At 36.1% G+C, this 18,986-nt stretch overlaps 1 protein-coding gene across 1 annotated transcript; it reads left to right on the top strand.

Moving 5' to 3' along the window:
- The first annotated feature begins 10,024 nt into the window (after nt 1-10,024).
- Nucleotides 10,025-18,514, top strand: LOC109212339 (ER membrane protein complex subunit 2-like). The gene is made up of 9 exons (XM_019375970.1): nt 10,025-10,384; nt 10,823-10,887; nt 11,518-11,566; nt 14,016-14,110; nt 15,255-15,340; nt 15,426-15,485; nt 15,640-15,721; nt 17,396-17,509; nt 18,066-18,514. Exons 1-9 carry the CDS (start codon nt 10,198-10,200, stop codon nt 18,228-18,230), a joined length of 903 nt encoding a protein of 300 aa, XP_019231515.1. The 5' UTR covers nt 10,025-10,197; the 3' UTR covers nt 18,231-18,514.
- The last annotated feature ends 472 nt before the right edge of the window (nt 18,515-18,986 follow it).

Here is an 18,986-nt window from a genome sequence, read left to right as displayed (position 1 = left end):
GCCCTATTTTTGTCTCTTACTTGAGTAAAAAATGGCCAAACAAGAGATGTTTCGCTCCGTTTAGAGGGTTGTCTAAGTAGGGTAGTAACAGGAGGGTCAGACGGGGCATCATTTGGATTATTATTAGTTGGGTTAACTTCAATAACATCACTAGTGGGTGTATCGTCATCCGGTTGCGTTTCATCAAAATCTATTTCTTCATCATCATTTTCATCAATAGTTGGATTACCATAAAGAGCATTCATATATTCATGGTTTAATTGTTCACCACCTACAATATTATGCAAATATTGACTATCAGTAACTTGTAATAAAGTGTTATCACAATCAAGAATAGGAGCAGGTGGAGGACGGGTATGGGGTTTGGGTAGGGGAGCCCGGGAAGTTGGAGGAGGAATAGATTGGCCACTAGATTCACCACTCTCGGATTTTCCCTAATTTTTACTACACATCTTTTTAACGAAAAATCCATCTTAATTAATCAACAATACAAAGTAAATAAAACAAACAAAACTATAATATTAAAGCTTAAGAGTTGGAACGAGTTTACCGAATTGACAAACAACTTGTTGAAAATTAATTATCGTTGAAGACTTCAATTCACCAACTTCATAATTTTTTTCAAATTACAACAATAAAGTAACCAATTATAGAAGAATTAGAGAGAGATTGACGATTTGATGAGAAAAATAAAAGAGTGAGGGGGTATTTATAGTTGAAAATAGGAAAAAAGTGTAACTATAAAAAGTTTGGGGTTAAAACAAAGTTGGAGGGGGGGGGGGATGGGGGGTGGGTAAATGACTATTTTGTAAATAGCCAACGACTATTTTGGCAGCCCAAACGGCTATTTTTTAAGTGCCCTAACGGGCAGATTTTTTTTTTTAAATTTGGAGTCGTTGGGCCCGTTTAGGACCGGTTGAACCGGCCCACTTCCCAGCCCGTCCCGGTCCCAAACGGTCCCGGTCTCGCGAGCCTCGCCTAAGGGACCGGCCCACTACCCAGCCCAAGTCCCCCGGTCCCGGTCCTATCCGGTTAGGACCGTTTAGGCCCACCACCCATATGGGCTTGCGGTCCTGGGCCGGCCCCGGTCCTAACCGGCCCACATGCCACCATTAGGAAGAGACAATTATTACTATTTTAGAGGGATACAATTGATTATCATTGTGTCGTAGTAAGTCTCAAAGAAACTTAATTGAGTTTCTAAAGTATTCGCGAAAGCAGTTGGTTATATTGAAACTATAAATAAAGGAAAGATTTAATATCTTCTATTACTACAACTTGTAGCGGGGTAATATTAATGATGTGCGGTGTATATATTGATTAACACCATAACGCATAAAGGTGGGTTTCCAAAGTTGAGGAAGCAAGTTAGTTTTTCTAACATGAGGGAGAGACATGATAAACAATTGAGAAAAAGTTACGTGGGACGAATTATCATTTGTATATCTAGATCCTCGAATAAAATAATACGAACTTGAAGTTCATAAAAGGATAATTCATTTGCAATATATTGCAAAGCATGCCAAACGCATTTGTTGACCCAAAGAAAGTAACTATATTCTCACTGCAAATGCTCCTATTAGAATAAGTCCTAGAAGGACAAAGTATATGGTACGCTTAAAGCATATAGGCAAATCGTTTTCAAATAAACTTCTTGATAAAGAAGATGAGAAAATGATCATAATAAGGAGGCAAATGACATAACACTTCATAAAATCTCAGGAGAGGTTCAGGTACCTGAAAATATGAAGGAAGAGATCTCTATGTTATGTCTTTATGAAAAAATGTTGGAATCGATATAAAATGTTCGTCGACGACATCTATTATAGAGCTAAGTATAGATGAGGACCTCAAGTCTGTCGAATACACACACAAAAATATTGGTTTAATAGAAGAGACACAATTCGAATAAAATTTATTTCATATGAAAGACACATAGTTTTGTCTATGTTGTTCAAGCACTTGAAAGTATAAAGTCAGTGGTGTGCGCAATCACCTTTATCTATCTTATATGTCTAGCATGACATAAAAGCTTGATATGCATCTAAAGTCCATTCATATGGCTTACATGACTTAACTTATATGAGAATCCCCGAAGAATTTAAATCGCTTAAAGCATATAAAATTCTTGGTCATGAAGTACTACATCCTAAGTGCAATTTGTGCACATTTATATCTTGCTATAACTATAAGCATGATAATGTGATAGCGAGAATTTTCAAGGTGCAACATATTCATTGGAGTTAATATGGCTATTTTATTCGTCAAATCTCTATCGACGTCAACCGTCAAGAAGCTAGTACACAAGATTGGAATGCGAAGACTGATGCACTTTCAAGGTTTTGCACCTCTCAAGTACAAAGAAGAGAGAAAAACAAAAGCACCCCGCTAAAGTTTTTCACAAAACTAGCGAAAGCGTTCTTCAAACTCACGTTAGAATAATGTAAGATGGAAAGAAACATCATTCACACGTTTCTCAATCCCGCAAGATTGCAAGAAGCGTTTAATAAAGGAAGAAGAATGAAATAAAAGATCAATCACGTTTTTGAAGCAAAAGCTTAGAAAAACTAATCACCAATATTTATTTTCAGCATATTAAGCCCTTTAAATAGGCCTTACAATGAGTAAAATTGGTAAGGTTAAGGAAAACTAATCCTAATTAGACTAGCATAAGAATAAGGCTAAGAAAACCTATCCTAACTAAAATAGGAAAAAGAATTCTAGTAGGAATGGGATACCAACTAACAATCATAGTTTGACTAGAACTACAAATATAACCCTAGTAAAATAAAAATTAAATTTCTAGGAAACAAGAAATAAGAAATCCCAATCTTTAAGAAAAAGAAATCCTAATCTTGAATGGATTCTTGGACTTCTTCAATTTCTTGAAATTCTTGGGCCTCAATTGGACTAAGACTAATTAGTGTAAGCATTTTAAATTCGTAGCCCAATTCTCCAAATCCATTGGCACCTTCATGAGCCCAACAAGACTTCATTGTTGTAGAAAACATGGCCTCCATACGTTCATCATTCTCCCATGGTTGAAAAGGACTCGCCCTCGAGTCATCAGAATAGTAGGGAGCAAGATCTGCTACATTGAAGATATGTGATATTTCAAAGTTATTGGGAAGCTCCAAGCGATAAACATTATCACCAATCTTTTGTAGTACCTTAAAAGGTCCATCAGCTCGCTTCTGTAATTTCGAAAACTTGCGGTTGGGAAATCTCTCCTTGCTCAAATGGACCCAAACTAGGTCGCCTTCCTTGAACACCACATGTTTCTTACGTGTATCAGCCTTTTCTTTATATTTAGCATTTTGCCTCTCGATATGTGCCCAAACTTTCTCATGTAGTTTCTTAAGTTGCTTTACTCGATCAACAACATCTCCACTAAAAGAATAAGTAACCAGAAAAGGGGAAAGATCAAGCGGTCCAAGAGGATTCTTACCATAAACAACTTTGAATGGACTCCTTCCCATAGTGCGGTTGGTTGACTTGTTGAAAGCAAACTCAGCAGTAAGAAGTAACGATTCCCACTCTTTGAGATTCTTCTTTATTAACCCACGAAGCAAAGCACCTAAACTTCGATTGACAACTTCGGTTTGTTCATCAGTTTGGGGATGATGAGAAGTGCTAGGTGTTAGCTTAGTACCAAGTTTAGCCCATAAAGTCCTCCAAAAATGGCTTAGGAACTTTGAATCCCTATCTGAAATAATAGTTTTGGGAAATTCCGTGCAATTTTACAATATGATCAAAGAAGAGATCAGCAATATTTATTGCATCCGAAGTCTTATCGCAAGGAATAAAGTGAGCCATCTTCGAAAATAGATCGACAACCACGAAGATGGAATCCTTACCTCTTTGAGTCCTTGGAAGGCCCAACACAACGTCCATGCTAATATCTTCCCAAGGTTGAGTAGGAATTGGCAAAGGAGTGTAAAGACCCGAATTGCTTTTGTGCATTTTTGCCTTTATACAAGTATCACATCTTGCAACCGGCTTATTGACATCCCGAACCATCTTAGGCCAATAGAAGTTTTCTTGAACTAGGCGTAGAGTCTTTGTTTGCCCAAAGTGGCCAGCTAACCCTCCCTCATGGGACTCACGGATTATAAATTCACGCAAACTTCCTTGTGGAACACAAAGCTGCTTACCATGATAAAGATAGCCATCCCTAAGCACAAACATACGCTGAGGACCCTCCCAGCATTGACCCCAAATAGCTCCAAAGTCTGGATCTGTTGCATATAATTCCTTTATGTGTTCGAAACCCGCAATAGTGTTTTGCATGGCAGAAACAAAGCAAGGCTTGCGACTTAATGCATCAGCTACTTGATTGACCTTCCCAGCCTTGTGTTTAATAACAAAGTGAAATGCTTGCAAAAATTCTACCCACTTAGCATGCCTAATGTTGAGTTTTTGTTGGCTATTCACATACTTCAAGGCCTCATGATCAGAATAAAGCACAAATTCTCGAGGTAAAAGATAGTGATTCCAATGAGATAGAGCTCTAACGATGGCGTAGAACTCCTTGTCATAAGTAGAATACTTTAACTTGGCATCATTCAAATTCTCACTAAAATAAACAATAGGTCTACCTTCTTGACCAAGAACAACTCCAATCCCAACTCCGGAAGCATCGCATTCAACTTCAAAGATTACATCAAAGTTGGGCAAAGCAAGCACGGGTGCTTGACTCATCTTTGTCTTAATCAATTCAAAACTCTTTTGGGCAGCATCCGTCCATTTAAACGAGTTTCCCTTCAAACACTCGGTAATAGGAGCAACAAGAGAGCTAAAATTCTTTATAAAATGCCGATAGAAAGAAACCATACCATGAAAGCTGCGAATCTCAGTTAAGCTTTTTAGAATAGGCCAGCTAGCAATAGCTTCAATCTTTCCCGAGTCGGCATGAATTCCCTCACTAGAGACAATATAACCGAGAAAAGAGACTTGCTCAGAAAAGAACTTGCACTTCTTCAGGTTGGCATAAAGTGTTTGCTCTCTTAAAACTTCAAAAATCGTCCTCAAGTGCTTCAAATGATGTTGATCATACTTGCTAAAGTATATCATCAAAATAAACAACAACAAATTTTCCCATGTATGGCTGAAAAATTTGGGTCATGAGCCTCATAAATGTGCTAGGAACGTTAGATATCCCAAATGGCATAACGGGCCATTCATACAACCCCTTGCCAGTCTTGAATGCAGTCTTCCATTCATCACCCTCTTTCATTCGAATTTGGTGGTAGCCACTCTTCAAATCAATTTTAGAAAATATCTTGGCCCCATGTAATTGATCAAAAAGATCATCAAGCCTAGGAATAGGAAATCTGTACTTGATGGTAATCTTGTTAATAGTACGACTATCAACACACATGCGCCAAGATCCATCTTTCTTAGAACAAGCAAGGCAGGTACAACACAAGGACTTAAACTTTCCCTTATTAGTCCACGATCTAGTAGTTCCTTGACTTGTCATTGAAGTTCCTCTTGCTGTGTTGGATTCATTCGATATGCTGCTTTATTAGGAAGTGGTGCGCCTGGAATTAAATCAATTTGATGTTGTATTGACCTCATTGGTGGTAAGGAAGAAGGTGTAGTATCAGAAACAACATTATGAAACTCATCCAATATTGCTTGAAGTCGTGGGTCATTGACTTCTGATGACTCTTTCTTGGTGATAGATTCCACTTCCTTAGGTACTACAACGAGCACTTCCTCTCCTTCCTTCAAGTGTTCTTCTACCTTAGCTCTTGTAATGTACGTCTCTTTCATTTTAGGAGTTGACTTCTTTAAATCTTCAGGGTTCATTGGGAGCAATTTGATCTTCTTTCCATCCTTGACGAAAGAGTAAGTGTTCTTGAAGCCATCATGAATTGCCCTTCTGTCATATTCCCATGGTCTCCCAAGCAGTAAGTGGCAAGCATCCATAGGCATTACATCACACCAGACCTTATCTTGATAATTCTTGCCAATAGAGAAAGGAATAAGGCATCGTTTATTAACTTGTACATTCCTTCCTTCATCCAGCCACCTCATGCGGTATGGCTTCTGCAATGGCTCTGTCTCAAACCCCAATTTGTTAACCATTTCTTCATAAACTACATTGGTGCAACTTCTTGGATCAACGATGAGTGTACAAACCTTTCCCTTAGATGTACAACGTGTATGAAAAATATTATGTCGCAACCATGGTTCTTCCTTGCTAGAATCTGAATGAAGAACGCGTTGGATCATAAGGTATTCTCCATCATCTCCATATTCAGCTACTTCTTCCAAGTTTTCATCATGTTGCTCTTCATTATAATCTTCTTCATCAGTTGCTCCTTCAAGGATGGTGAATGCCTTTTTGTTAGGACAGTCAGCTTGTATATGCCCAAGTCCTCCACATTTATGGCATCTTTCTTTTAAAAATAGCTTCTGAAGTCATTGGCTTCCCTTCAACTTTCTGGACACTTGGTTTTGTTGTAGACGATTGTGGCTTTGTAGAGCTCAAACTAGCACTCCCATGGTTGAAAGTGTTAGGCTTTTTATGGTAGTTGATGAAAACGTGGCTTTGGCTTCCTTCTGTTGTGTCTCTACGACCTTGGCTAGTTTGACAACATCTCCAAAGGTCCAATGGGGCTGCAGTCGTATCACATTCGCAATAGGCTTATTTAATCCAGCCAAATATCGAGCAATTAGGCAGGCTGGTTTTTCTTTAATGTCACTTTTGAGCCTAAGATATTCAAATTCTCTTGTGTACTCATCCACGGATAAAGCTCATTGTCTAAAAGAATGAAACTTCAAGTAAGAATCTTCTTCATATGTCTCTTGCAAGAACTAATTGCGCAATTCTCGTTTCATTCTCTCCCAAGTGCGAATTCGTGTTTTTCCTTCAAGCTCTTGCTCTTTTTTGAGGTTTTCCCACCATAGCGATGCATAACCTCTATGTTTTATACCAACAAGCTTGACCTTCTTCTCAACAGAATATTCATTATAATCAAAAACACGCTCAATAGTTATAAGCCAATCAATAAATTCATCGCCTTGAGATTTGCCATCATACTCCGGAATTTCAAGCTTAATATCATCACGTTGATACCTCTCTCGATTATTAATGTGTGGCCTTCTCTGAAACCTCATTCTATCATGTTGATACTGAACTTCATCAGAGTCGTACTCTTCACTACCTTGATTATGAGAATATTCTGAATCTGAGTTTTTATCATAGTGATCATGTCGCCTCGGTATTTTCATGCCTTGGTCAGCTATAACTTCTTCCGCTTGCTCGATGTGTCCTGCTCTCCGCGGTTGAATTGGTGGATCTCGAAGTGGAAGACGTCGCAGTAGCACTGGTATGTTGTGTCTTGGTGGTGGTGGAGGTTGTAGGCGTTGTGGAAGATTTGGTGGCTGATTTTGAACCGCTAAACCTTCAACCAATCTAGTTAAATTTTGCACTGATTTCCTTAAGTCATCTAGTTGCACTTTAATTTTTTCGTTGTCTCGTTCAAGGGCTGTAGTTCTTAATCTTTCTATCTCAAGTTGTTCATCAAGTGAAGAAGATCCCGAGCTTGTTATTTTCTTGTCTAGAGACACGATGAACAAAATAACAATTTAAAAATTCGGACCTGGAACTTGAGCTCTGATACCAAATTGATGCACTTTCAAGGTTTTGCACCTCTCAAGTACAAAGAAGAGAGAAAAACAAAAGCACCCCGCTAAAGTTTTTCACAAAACTAGCGAAAGCGTTCTTCAAACTCACGTTAGAAGAATGTAAGATGGAAAGAAACATCACCCACACATTTCTCAATCCCGCAAGATTGCAAGAAGCGTTGAATAAAGGAAGAAGAATGAAATAAAAGATCAATCACGTTTTTGAAGCAAAAGCTTAGAAAAACTAATCAGCAATGTTTATTTTCAGCATATTAAGCCCTTTAAATAGGCCTTACAAAGGTTAAGGAAAACTAATCCTAATTAGACTAGAATAAGAATAAGGCTAAGAAAACCTATCCTAACTAAAATAGGAAGAAGAATTCTAGTAGGAATGGGATACCAACTAACAATCCTAGTTTGACTAGAACTACAAATATAAACCTACTAAAACAAAAATTAAATTCCTAGGAAACGAGAAATAAGAAATCCCAATCTTTAAGGAAAAGAAATCCTAATCTTGAATGGATTCTTGGACTTCTTCAATTTCTTGAAATTCTTGGGCCTCAATTGGACTAAGGCTAATTAGGTTAAAATATCATGGTATAGCCAGTTTTCACACTGGTCAATGAAAAATAGCCAGCGTTTACCAAGTCAATAAAAAATAGCCACTATTTTGCTGCAACAGGGACCGGTCCAGTATAATATACGGGAGTTCTGGTGCATTTATGTACGAACTCCAGCATATTATGCTGGACCGGTATACTTTGCTAACTCCTGTAAAATTTGCGGGAGACTGGAGCACCAGTGCTCCAAACTCCAGTATATTATACTGGACAATTATACTTGCTGGAACTCCCGTAAAATTTGCGGGAGTTCCAGCATAATTATGCTTGAACTCCCGTAAAATTTACGGGAGTTCCAGCATATAGCATACTTATGCTGGAACTCCCGTAAAATTTGCGGGCGTATTTTTCCGGATTTTGAACAGTGTTTTCGCTTAGATTTAAAGTGGCTAAATTTCGATGACTTTTGAAACTTGGCTATTTTTCAACGACCAGTGGTAAATCTAGCTATTTTTGAATTTCTCCCGCTAATTAGTGTAAGCATTTTAAATTCGTGGCCCAATTCTCCAAATCCATTGGCACCTTCATGAGCCCAACAAGCCTCCATTGTTGTAGAAAACATGGCCTCCATACGTTCATCAAAGACTCAAAGATGTGAATTGATGCCTTATCAGGGGGAGTTAATACGCGTTATACTCTTTTTCCCTTACAAGGTTTTGTCCCAATGGATTTTCATTGCAAGGTTTTGAATGAGGCAACCAAAAAGCATATTTGTAAACATGTGTATTCTTTTTCCTTCTCTAGAATTTTTTTCCACTGGGTGTTATTTTAGTTAAGGTTTTAACGAGGCACATTATCTGTTGGATAGACATTCAAGGGGGAGTGTTATAAATAGTATTTTATTTATGGTGAATGTCTATATTTTAGAGAGATCTTAGGGTTTGTTACTTGGTGGCTAAGTTACTTTTCTTCTATAAATAGAAGGGTTCTATTTCATTGTAATTGATCCCAAATCAATAAGAATTCTCTCTCAACTTTTCTCTCCAATACTTTCTTCTTTTATTATTTCATAACAGCATGATGTTTGTTTGAACAATTTAAATAAAGTGGCACTTAAAGTACAATCTTAAAGCGCATTTATAAAACAGATTTCGAAATAGAACCAAGTTTTTATTCGAAACAACAGTTCAAATGTTTCAAGAAAGTTTTTTAAAAAATCTCTTCATAGAGTTGTTCAGACAACAACACAAATGAACAATTTAATAGTTCAACTCGTGAATCAACGTAAAACTAAGAAATTAAATTTGAATCAAAGAGAGTACAATTGACTACTTCGTGCAAAGAGAAGAATTAACTTAAATAGCCACTTACCCAAGCACTTAAATTTAAAATGGCCGATGAATATATAATATATATATAAGTCATGTATTAATATGTGTACAATCTATGTATACTAGCTAAAAGAGTAAAAAATAAATTCGATCGGGTATTTGTGTAAAATTCCCTATTTTTACTAACGTGTACATTTCGGATAGGAGTACTAATTACGGTCAAACTTCTCAATTACGGTTTTGTTTATTTCGATAATTTTTGGCTACTATAGTAAAGTGTTGTTATATAGCACATACAATATATAATAACATAAGAATTGATTTCGAAAAAAAAACTTGGCTGTTATAGTGAATAGTTATTAAGAAAGGTCTGGCTAAACTACTTGTATACATTTTATTGAAGCAAAATTACGAAGTTATGAAAAAAAAAACAAAAGTAAAAAGGGTAAAGTTGTCTATTTAAACCATGTGATTAGAGAACAGAGTGGACTGTAGATCAAACAAAAGCAGATCCAACAAACCGGCTTTCCCTAGTTGGACACAAACACAAGATACAAACTACAAAGCCGAACACGACAACAACAGAAGCAGCACTAGTTGAAGTGGGAGACAGTTGAGAAACCCGATTGAATCTCGCGAGAAAACTGATTAACCAATAGGAGAAGATGGTGACGAGAACAGAGGAAGAAGAGGTAAACAGATTGGAGAATCAAGTAGAGAATGGAGGAGGAGGTGCTTGGGAATATCTCTGCCTTGTCCATAAGCTCAAGCTCCGTCGATCTGATTTGGTGTTGAAGCACGGCCTCTCCATTCTCAATGACTCTAAAAAGAGATCTGCTCTTGGTCCTGAAGGTATAATACTACAATTTATCGATTCATATCCGATTGAACCATAAAGCCGAAATCTTTTTGTTTGGTTTGCTGATTTGGTAGTTTAGGATTCGGGTAACTGGAATTTGACTACAACTGGGAAATTTGAGATCTTGTACTAATTTGGGTTGTCTAGGATTCAAGTTAGTGGCAATTGGGTAATATTTGGGACTGGAAAAGCTGAGTTTTTTTTACACTGATATGGGTAGTCTAAGATCGATCAAAGTGGAAAATTGAAGTATCGGTTCATGGAGAAGTTGAGATTTTGGGTTTTGGGATATATCTCTTTTTTCTTTTTTGTTCTTTTTTTTTTTTAATTTGTATTTTTGATTGATTGCTCCATAGACTTTGTTCCAACATAATGTGACTGGATAAAACCTCTGATCAATCTTTTATTCGCTGCAACCCAAAATATTGCAGAGTGGACTCTTTATGAGCAGGTAGCTGTTGCAGCTATGGATTGTCAGTCTCTTGATGTGGCAAAGGTAAAAAAATCTTTCTCGTAATCGCTCAGTCAAATTTGGTTACCTCTATAGACATGCATGATATTTCCATTGTAGTTTATTTTCGAATTCCCTGAGTTGCAAAATCCTTGCTGATAGAACTTTTATCAAATAATCTGAAATTACATAGCTCATCTCTTTTTACTCAGCAAAAGATTTCTAGAAGATGCTAAATGTCAATAGTCAGTACAATAATGTAAAATGTATCTCATAGTACCCGAGATCATAGCTATGAGTGGATTGTATGTAATATGTAGAGAAACATTCTGGCATAATCTAATTATAAAAGATGTCACTACAACTAAATGGTCAATGTTTATGCAAATTTAGAATGATAGTTGTTCGACCGTTATTTCCTATAATGTTGCATAGATACATTTACCATTACTCCATTGGTAGAGTGATATTGGCTGATGATGTGGTTAAATATACAGAGTAATGAAGTGATTTGAACGTGTAGTCAACCATATTGGCCAGAATGCATTAGCTATTTTTCAAGTCATGTTCACTCTTTATTCTTGTGTGTGGAATATTTTCTTGTGAAGCTGTCATCACTTTCTCTATGATTACGTGGAAAAGTTTTTGGAATTTATGTTATGAGAACTTCTGCAGGACTGCATAAAGGTTTTGCAAAAGAAGTTTCCAGGGAGCAAAAGGGTTGGTGAGTTCTCTTTGGTCTATATATGTATGGTTGTGGTCTTGTATTCTTGTAGCTTGCACTTTCTTCACCTGTGGCCAGTGAGTTTGAATCACTAGATTGGTAAAGCTTCTATCTCTTGTTTCATGTATCACTCCTTAAGAGTATCCTGCACAAGCAAAGCATGAAACATAATTGTTAGAAGCTTGATACTGCATTATACACACACACACATTTGTTGTATAACGGGTGAAAAAAGTAAGAAGCTGCTATAAAATAGTATTTTTAATGATGGGCTGAAATTGAATTTTTGAACTGAATAGTAAGCTTTTAGGTTCCAGAATTCTTATTGCCGGATTGAATGAATGATAATGACATTACTTTATATTTTAAAAAAAATGATAATGACTTATAAGCACTAGAGTTGATATTATAAGGACTTGATGCTTTGCTGTTATGGCTTACATTTATAATGATCTACTGTGAATTACTCCTATTTCTTGTCTTGGGATTCTGGGTTATTGTTGACATATTGCTTTATAGGATTAAGGATTTTTTATCTGGTTAAAGTAGCATATTACTTTTGATGAAGCTTTCTAAAGTAGTATTTTGACCGACGCGGATGGTGGTACAAGAATGGTGTATAAAGAATCTGGTAATATCTCTTCATATAGATATCATCAATAACAAAATTTGAGCCGCAAAGTTTGTGGAAATGTTGATAGCTTTTCTTTTGGTATGTGCCTGATAAATATTTCAAAGACCGACAGAATTAATTGGCATTGATGGATTTGGTTGCCAGTGTTCATATGTTATGTTGTCTCAAAATATTGTTTGTTTCTGAAAATGCGAAACTTTATAATCATCTTTTTAAATTTACTCAGAAAACTTAGGGGGATCAACTCACTCAATATGTAAATATTTTTTTTTTCTTTTTAGATCAAGTGTAATTTTATTGATAATGGGAGAGTTTCTGAATACAAGAGGTATCCACGCAATTATGTAAACTAGTATTAGGGTATGCGCGACGCGAATGAATCTTTTCTTAATGAGTATAAATTTCTTTAAAAAATAGTATTTAATTATAAAATAAAAGTGTAAGTTCCTAAAGATGATATGAATAGTGGTTGTGTATAATTAACTCAATACTTAAAGAAACTATCCCAGAAGTCCTCAATCATCAATAATTCAACTTAAGATTTGTTCCAAGTTTGTAATTTTATAATTTCAGTTTCACGGGCAAGAACCTTGAAATTGTAAATAATCTTGAAGGATACAACTTATAACATATAAGCAGACAATAATAATGTACGAACTTTAAATAACATAAAATAAAAGTGCAATAATAAACAAAAAACAACGTTAAAAAAATAAAATAAAGCAAGCTAGTAAGAAAATCTACAATTAAAAGCTAACGGATAAACCCTCTCATGTTTAGCTAAATATATCATGGATTAAAAATTAAAGAATCTAAAAAATTATCTTGTTATTTTATGCCTTTTATTGATTTCTGCTCGACATCGCTCGTAATTGAGAAAGGGCATTTAAAACTTTTGAAAGTTAAAAGTATAATATTGAATAAAATAGTATATTTTTTTGTGTGATAAAGATTAAGTTTGAAATGAAAAGAAAAAGCATTAGTTTAAATTTTAGTGTGATAAAGATTAAGTTTGAAATGAAAAGAAAAATCATAAGTTTTAATTTTAGTATTTTATTCTGGTAAATATTATTTTATTAATAGTACTATATTGGATGGTAATTCTCACGTTTTCTTATTTAATTAACATGTTATGGTGAAGGCTAAGAATTAGGATTTCTTAATTAGCTCAACAAAAAAATGTTCAATAACCAAAATTTTAGGTAATTTAAATATTTAAATATTAGAAAAGTAACTTAAATTACAATTATGTCCAATGTGAAATTTATTTTTAGAGGGTAAAAAAGGCGAACAACATTTCGCTAAGGGCCTTCATGCTTTTAATATAGTATAGATAGTCTGCTATTTGAATATATTCTGCCAGCTCCCTTTGTTCTATGCTACCATTGTAGCTATGAGCCAGGTAGTACTAGTAATGATCCATTTCAAGATGGTAGTTTAGTCTTAGTTTTGTTAAAGCGTTTTGTAACATTATTGCCTTGATTTGATGATTGTATTTGTATATTTCTATCCCATTACAATGATCATCTGTTCACACTTAGATACCTTATGTTTAAGTGAGAAGTTATTGAAATGTTGTATGACCCCAGAAAGCTTTCTCGATATATCATCCTTTGCTGCAGTGACTATCAGTTTTGCTCTCAATCATTACATTATTACTGCCGAGAATTTTAAAAAATATTCGTTTAGCAATATAGATTTAAACGTTTTTTCCACTTACTGAGTATTTTTCCTACTTTGTGTAGTTCTGATTTCCTCCACATGTACTTGGCCTTGTAATAATGGCTAAGAGTAATTAGTTTGATTTGTTCTCAGGCAGGCTAGAAGCTATGTTGCTAGAGGCCAGAGGATTGTGGTCAGAGGCAGAAAATGCTTACTCAAGCCTTTTGGAGGAAAATCCCTTTGATCAGGTCTGAGATAGACTAACCATTTCACCGGCCGTTGTTAATTTGGCTCAATTAATTTACTTGTGAAATACATAGTTTCCTATGTGGAAATGTTCCCTAAAATAGTGTGTTTCTCATTTGGGAAGGCTGGTCTAGTGGAACGATAGATACTCATTGTTATTGCTCAAAGTGGTTTGCTTGCCTCTGGTAAAGCGTGCTTGAGGTGTGATTAAGCATTCAAGCTAGTCGTAGCATTTGATGGGTGCTTATCCTCGCTTAGATGGCTTTTTAGTGCGGGTGCCAAGGTCATGAGGCATGCACCTTATGGTATTGTTTTGAAGAGGTTAACACTAGGTGTTTGGACATACATATTATATATCATTTACAAATCAACATTTGTTTACAATTTTGCCCATTATTTCTATTTCAACTTGAAATGGAGAAATTGAAGTTGAAAAATTGGTTTAAGAAGTATTTCAAGTGAAATAATGGTTTTAACTCATAAACTTCAACTTTTTTTCCAAGTGAACTTCATGTCCAAACACAACTATGTACTTTTTTTCAACTTCAACTTCAAATACTCATTTTTCTAACAACAACCCCCCAGTGTAATCTCATTTTTGTAACTTTAACCTATTATTGTCCTAACGTGCTAATAACTAGAGTTGGTAAAGTCATATCCTATTATTTAAGAAAAAGAAAATTTAATGCATGAAAATGTTAGTGATTAGAAATAGGAATTTGGAACTTATTATACGAAAACTGTTCATTGAACTTGAAATAGAAACTTAAAACTGTATCTTCTGAATGAAGTAGGTGGGACCTTGGAGATCAGGGTTAAAAATTCCAATATAGACAAAAACACTAGGCGATTTCTTCCCCTCTGTCTTACGTCTTGGTGGCAGAGTTACCTGCGTGGGTACCTGGTGGAATAGTCAAGGTGCACTCTGAGTTGGCCCGGAAACCACCGTTACAATAAAAGAGCTGCATCTCGTGAATAAAAAATTTTAAAAGTGATATTTAACTTTATTGACATGGTTTTTAACTTAATGTGCTATAGACATAAAACATCTGAAATTATGTGATTACACTCATTTAATTTGAAAAAGAAGAAGAATAATTCAAAGCTGAAGCCATATATTTTCTGTATCTTATTGATATCCTTTAGGTTGTACATAAGAGGAGGGCAGCCATGGCAAAGGCGCAAGGCAATACGTCAGCAGCAATTGACTGGCTTAACAAGTATCTTGACTTGTAAGAAGAATCTAATAATCGCATCTTAACAGTAATAAATGTGTTGCGACGTTAATCCTTGTTCTTTTCTTCGTGGTTTTGGTAGATTCATGGCTGATCATGAAGCTTGGAGAGAGCTTGCTGAAATATATGTTTCCCTGCAAATGTAAGATTTCTTATTCTAGTGTTCAGAGTGGAATACTAATGGCTTGGAGGCAACTCTATTCCATTGATACCTTCTTTAGCTGCTGTTTCATCCATGCTTTGCAGTTTACCCTACCTAGCTAAGTGAAAGTGTTTGTCTGTCATATCATATCTAGGTACAAGCAAGCAGCTTTCTGCTATGAGGAGCTGATCTTATCTCAACCGACAGTTCCTTTATATCACCTAGCCTACGCTGATGTAAGAGACTTCTCAAGTCATATTTTATCATTGCTTTTTAATAAAATTATTAGAGGTGCTTTAATAATAGCTTGCAATCCTTGTGAGCTTGCATCCATTTTCGAGAGGTATTGTTATTTTAGTTATTAATACGATTTTGTTCTTGCATAAGTTGCTCATGAAGCTTCATTTATCACCTAGTTCAGTGGATAAAAGAAAGTAGATTGATTCATATTTGGTCTTTCTAGCAGCTATTTTTACCAAATGCAAAAGTTATTATCAAGAGGGAGGCTCGGTAATCTAGGTTGCTGTCCAACCAGTTTCTCTCTCTCCATGTCTCCATGTCTCTTTGCCATGTGACCAAGAGGTCACGGGTTCGAGCCGTGGAAACAGCCTCTTGCTAAAATGCAGGGTAAGCCTGCGTACAATAGACCCTTGTGGTCCGGCCCTTCCCCAGACCCCGCGCATAGCGGGAGCTTAGTGCACCAGGCTGCCCCCTCTCTCTCTCTCTCTCTCTCTCTCTGTGTGTGTGTGTGTGTGTCAGTAATGAACTAATGAAGCTGTCAGAGCACATTATTTTGCTTAGTCAGAAGTTACTAGAAATCAGTAACAAAGTGATATTTGGAGGTTAAGAAGTTATCAATGTGTAGAAATAGGGAGAAGATGAGAGAGGAGGAATTTTCTAGAATTCAATCTGATTCTGTAGAGATTTTCCCATAGTGCTGACTCTGGACTTGCGAACCCTGGAGCGGATTCGTTCTTCACTTTAATTTCAAATTCCAACTTCTTGGTTGCCCACTGAAAGAAAGATTAGTTTCCCTCCCTTTTGCTTGCTTAGGCACAAAAATATTTGGACAAGTGGCTTTATCATGGGACAGTTATGTGGACCTAGTTTATTGAACAAAATGAATCTTTCTCTAGTTAGAGAAATACCTAAGACCTCCACTCTTCGACGGAAGAAGCTGAGGGTGCTGTTTTTGAAATTAACTGGACAAGTCTTTAGATATGATAGTTAATTAGGGAAAATGTGGATTTGGTCCAAATCCTTCAGAGAAATCTAAAGGAGAAGAAAAGAAAAAATAAAGGAAAAAAAAAGAGGAAATAATAAGAAGATGGACGATGTACCTGTCTGCTTGCACCTGAACTTATTACCCTCGTTGTATGTCACTCTTGATTGGGGGTGAGTGGGTCATTAAGATGCTGGTGGTTATTAATGCCTGATGATTCCCGCATTTGTTCCTGTTCAGGTTCTATGTGAACTGTATCTATGTCTGGCTTAGAACTATAGTGAGGTAATAGATTAGCTACTGAATCTAATAAGACCTGAGAAAGATGTTCTTATAGATTGAGGAAAACAGTGATGAAAAAGCTGATATGATGTAAATGGTGAACCTAGGAAGTACTTAAAGTACCTTCAATGTATTTTCTCATGGATTAAAATGGAAAAGATTCTGATTTCTACTTCAGTAATTTTTTTAAGGGAAACGTTGGCTCATATTACTTGCGTGCTCTCTTGGACCAACTGGGTTCCAGGGTTAAAGAATAAGTGTGTTTTGGGTTGCATGTTAATTTTCTGATTTCATGAAGAATGTGCTTCCCCAATGTCGACTGGAATTACTGTTCCAAACATGATGCACATTTTTCTGATAGTTGCCGGAAATAATCACTCGTCATCGTTCTTTCTGGGTGGAACAGGTGCTCTATACACTTGGTGGGCTAGAAAACCTTCAGATGGCAAAGAAATATTATGCATCTACCATTGACTTGACTGGTGGCAAGAGTACCAGAGCACTTTTTGGCATATGTTTGGTCAGTCTTTCTGTTTGTCTCTCTTTTTCTAAAATTTGATAAAATAGTCCTTGATGAAGATTACTAGTTCATATGTTAATGCTCTAGATGTAAATGAAATAAATAAAAGTGCTCTAAATTTTTGGAAAAATAAATAAGAAATTACTTGTCCGGAAAAAAAATCACAGAAAAAATCGAAGACGTTAGGCATCATTGCACTTTGCACGTATACAAGTCATTATCCTGAACATAGACTGTTTTCCGCCTTGGGAGTCCAGAAGTGCACTTCGGTCCTGTATGTCCCTAGTTCTTTACATTAATTAAAGAAAAGGGCAGCCCGGTGCACTAAGCTCCCGCTATGCGCGGGGTCCGGGGAAGGGCCGGACCGCAAGGGTCTATTGTATGCAGCCTTACCCTGCATTTTTTCTAGTTCTTTACATTAATTAAATTCTCTAAATACTGAGAGTTCTTAAAACTTCATCAACTGTTAATTACTTGTACTAGTTAACGAAGAAGGTTCTTGTTTTTTAAAAATACACAGTCTTGGAGAACTCACTTTATATATTACTGTTTCCAGTGTACGTCTGCCATTGCGCAGCTGAGTAAAGGGCGAAGCAAGGAGGACAAGGAGAGCTCAGAGCTGCAATCTTTGTCCGCAATGGCATTGGAGAAAGACTATAAGCAGAGAGCTCCCAGCAATCTCTCTGTGCTTAGTTCAACATTAAGAAGCTTGAAAATCTAACCATGTTAGCATATAGCTTTATTGGAAGCGCACCATACTGTACGCAGTGTGCCCTTCAAGTTTTAAGTTTGACTCAGATTTTTTTCTTATTCTTCTACTTTTTGCATTATTTTTCTTATTTGTGGAAGTGCTGAATTCCACTTTAGTAAGTAGGGGAGGAAAATGGCAATGCAAGTTAAATTATTATTTTGAGACAATTTTGGGAGACTTCAATGTTGAATAGAATACTTGTACTTCATGCTGGTTCATGAATAAATTTCTATCGGAAAAGGTTGTGAACTATACTTTTGTACTGTCAGTTAATCATTTGTAGAAATTGTAGAATGTGACTTAAGGACTTTTAAACAAGGTTTTTCGCCAAATAGTTGTGTGTTTTCCAAACAAAGTTATGCCCATTTTACCGTTATAAGCAACTCTATATTGTTGTGAACTTGCGAATGTCCAAAAGGAGAAAAAATAGAAGTTTGATTGGAATTTAGATGTTTGACTAATCATTTTAGATTAGAAGGCACGCCAATTTTGTTGCCAGAATGGAGATGTATAAAAGAAATTAATTTTCTGAGACTGACAGAGCGAGTGAAGGAAACCAAGAAGCAATTCTATTGTATAGTAAATAGCCGAGCAGTTCCATATGTAGGATTTGCAATTTGGATGTCTTATGTGTGAATAGAACAGCAGAAGCATGACGGCTGGTACATAATTCTTCCTTGAGTGATGTTGAATTTCTCCAAAAAATACAATTCTAAAGCATGGTAT

Source organism: Nicotiana attenuata, unplaced genomic scaffold (assembly GCF_001879085.1).
Source record: "Nicotiana attenuata strain UT unplaced genomic scaffold, NIATTr2, whole genome shotgun sequence".
NCBI lineage: Eukaryota > Viridiplantae > Streptophyta > Magnoliopsida > Solanales > Solanaceae > Nicotiana > Nicotiana attenuata.
This window is presented reverse-complemented; position numbering and strand designations above follow the sequence as displayed.

What these genes read in the sequence shown, in the direction of transcription:
- LOC109212339 (XM_019375970.1), top strand. Translation starts at nt 10,198, where the DNA reads ATGGTGACGAGAACAGAGGAAGAAGAGGTAAACAGATTGGAGAATCAA. An exon ending in AGGAAAATCCCTTTGATCAG is followed by an intron (nt 14,111 to 15,254) that starts GTCTGAGATAGA and finishes GATATCCTTTAG; the next exon opens with GTTGTACATAAGAGGAGGGC. An exon ending in ATCACCTAGCCTACGCTGAT is followed by an intron (nt 15,722 to 17,395) that starts GTAAGAGACTTC and finishes TGGGTGGAACAG; the next exon opens with GTGCTCTATACACTTGGTGG.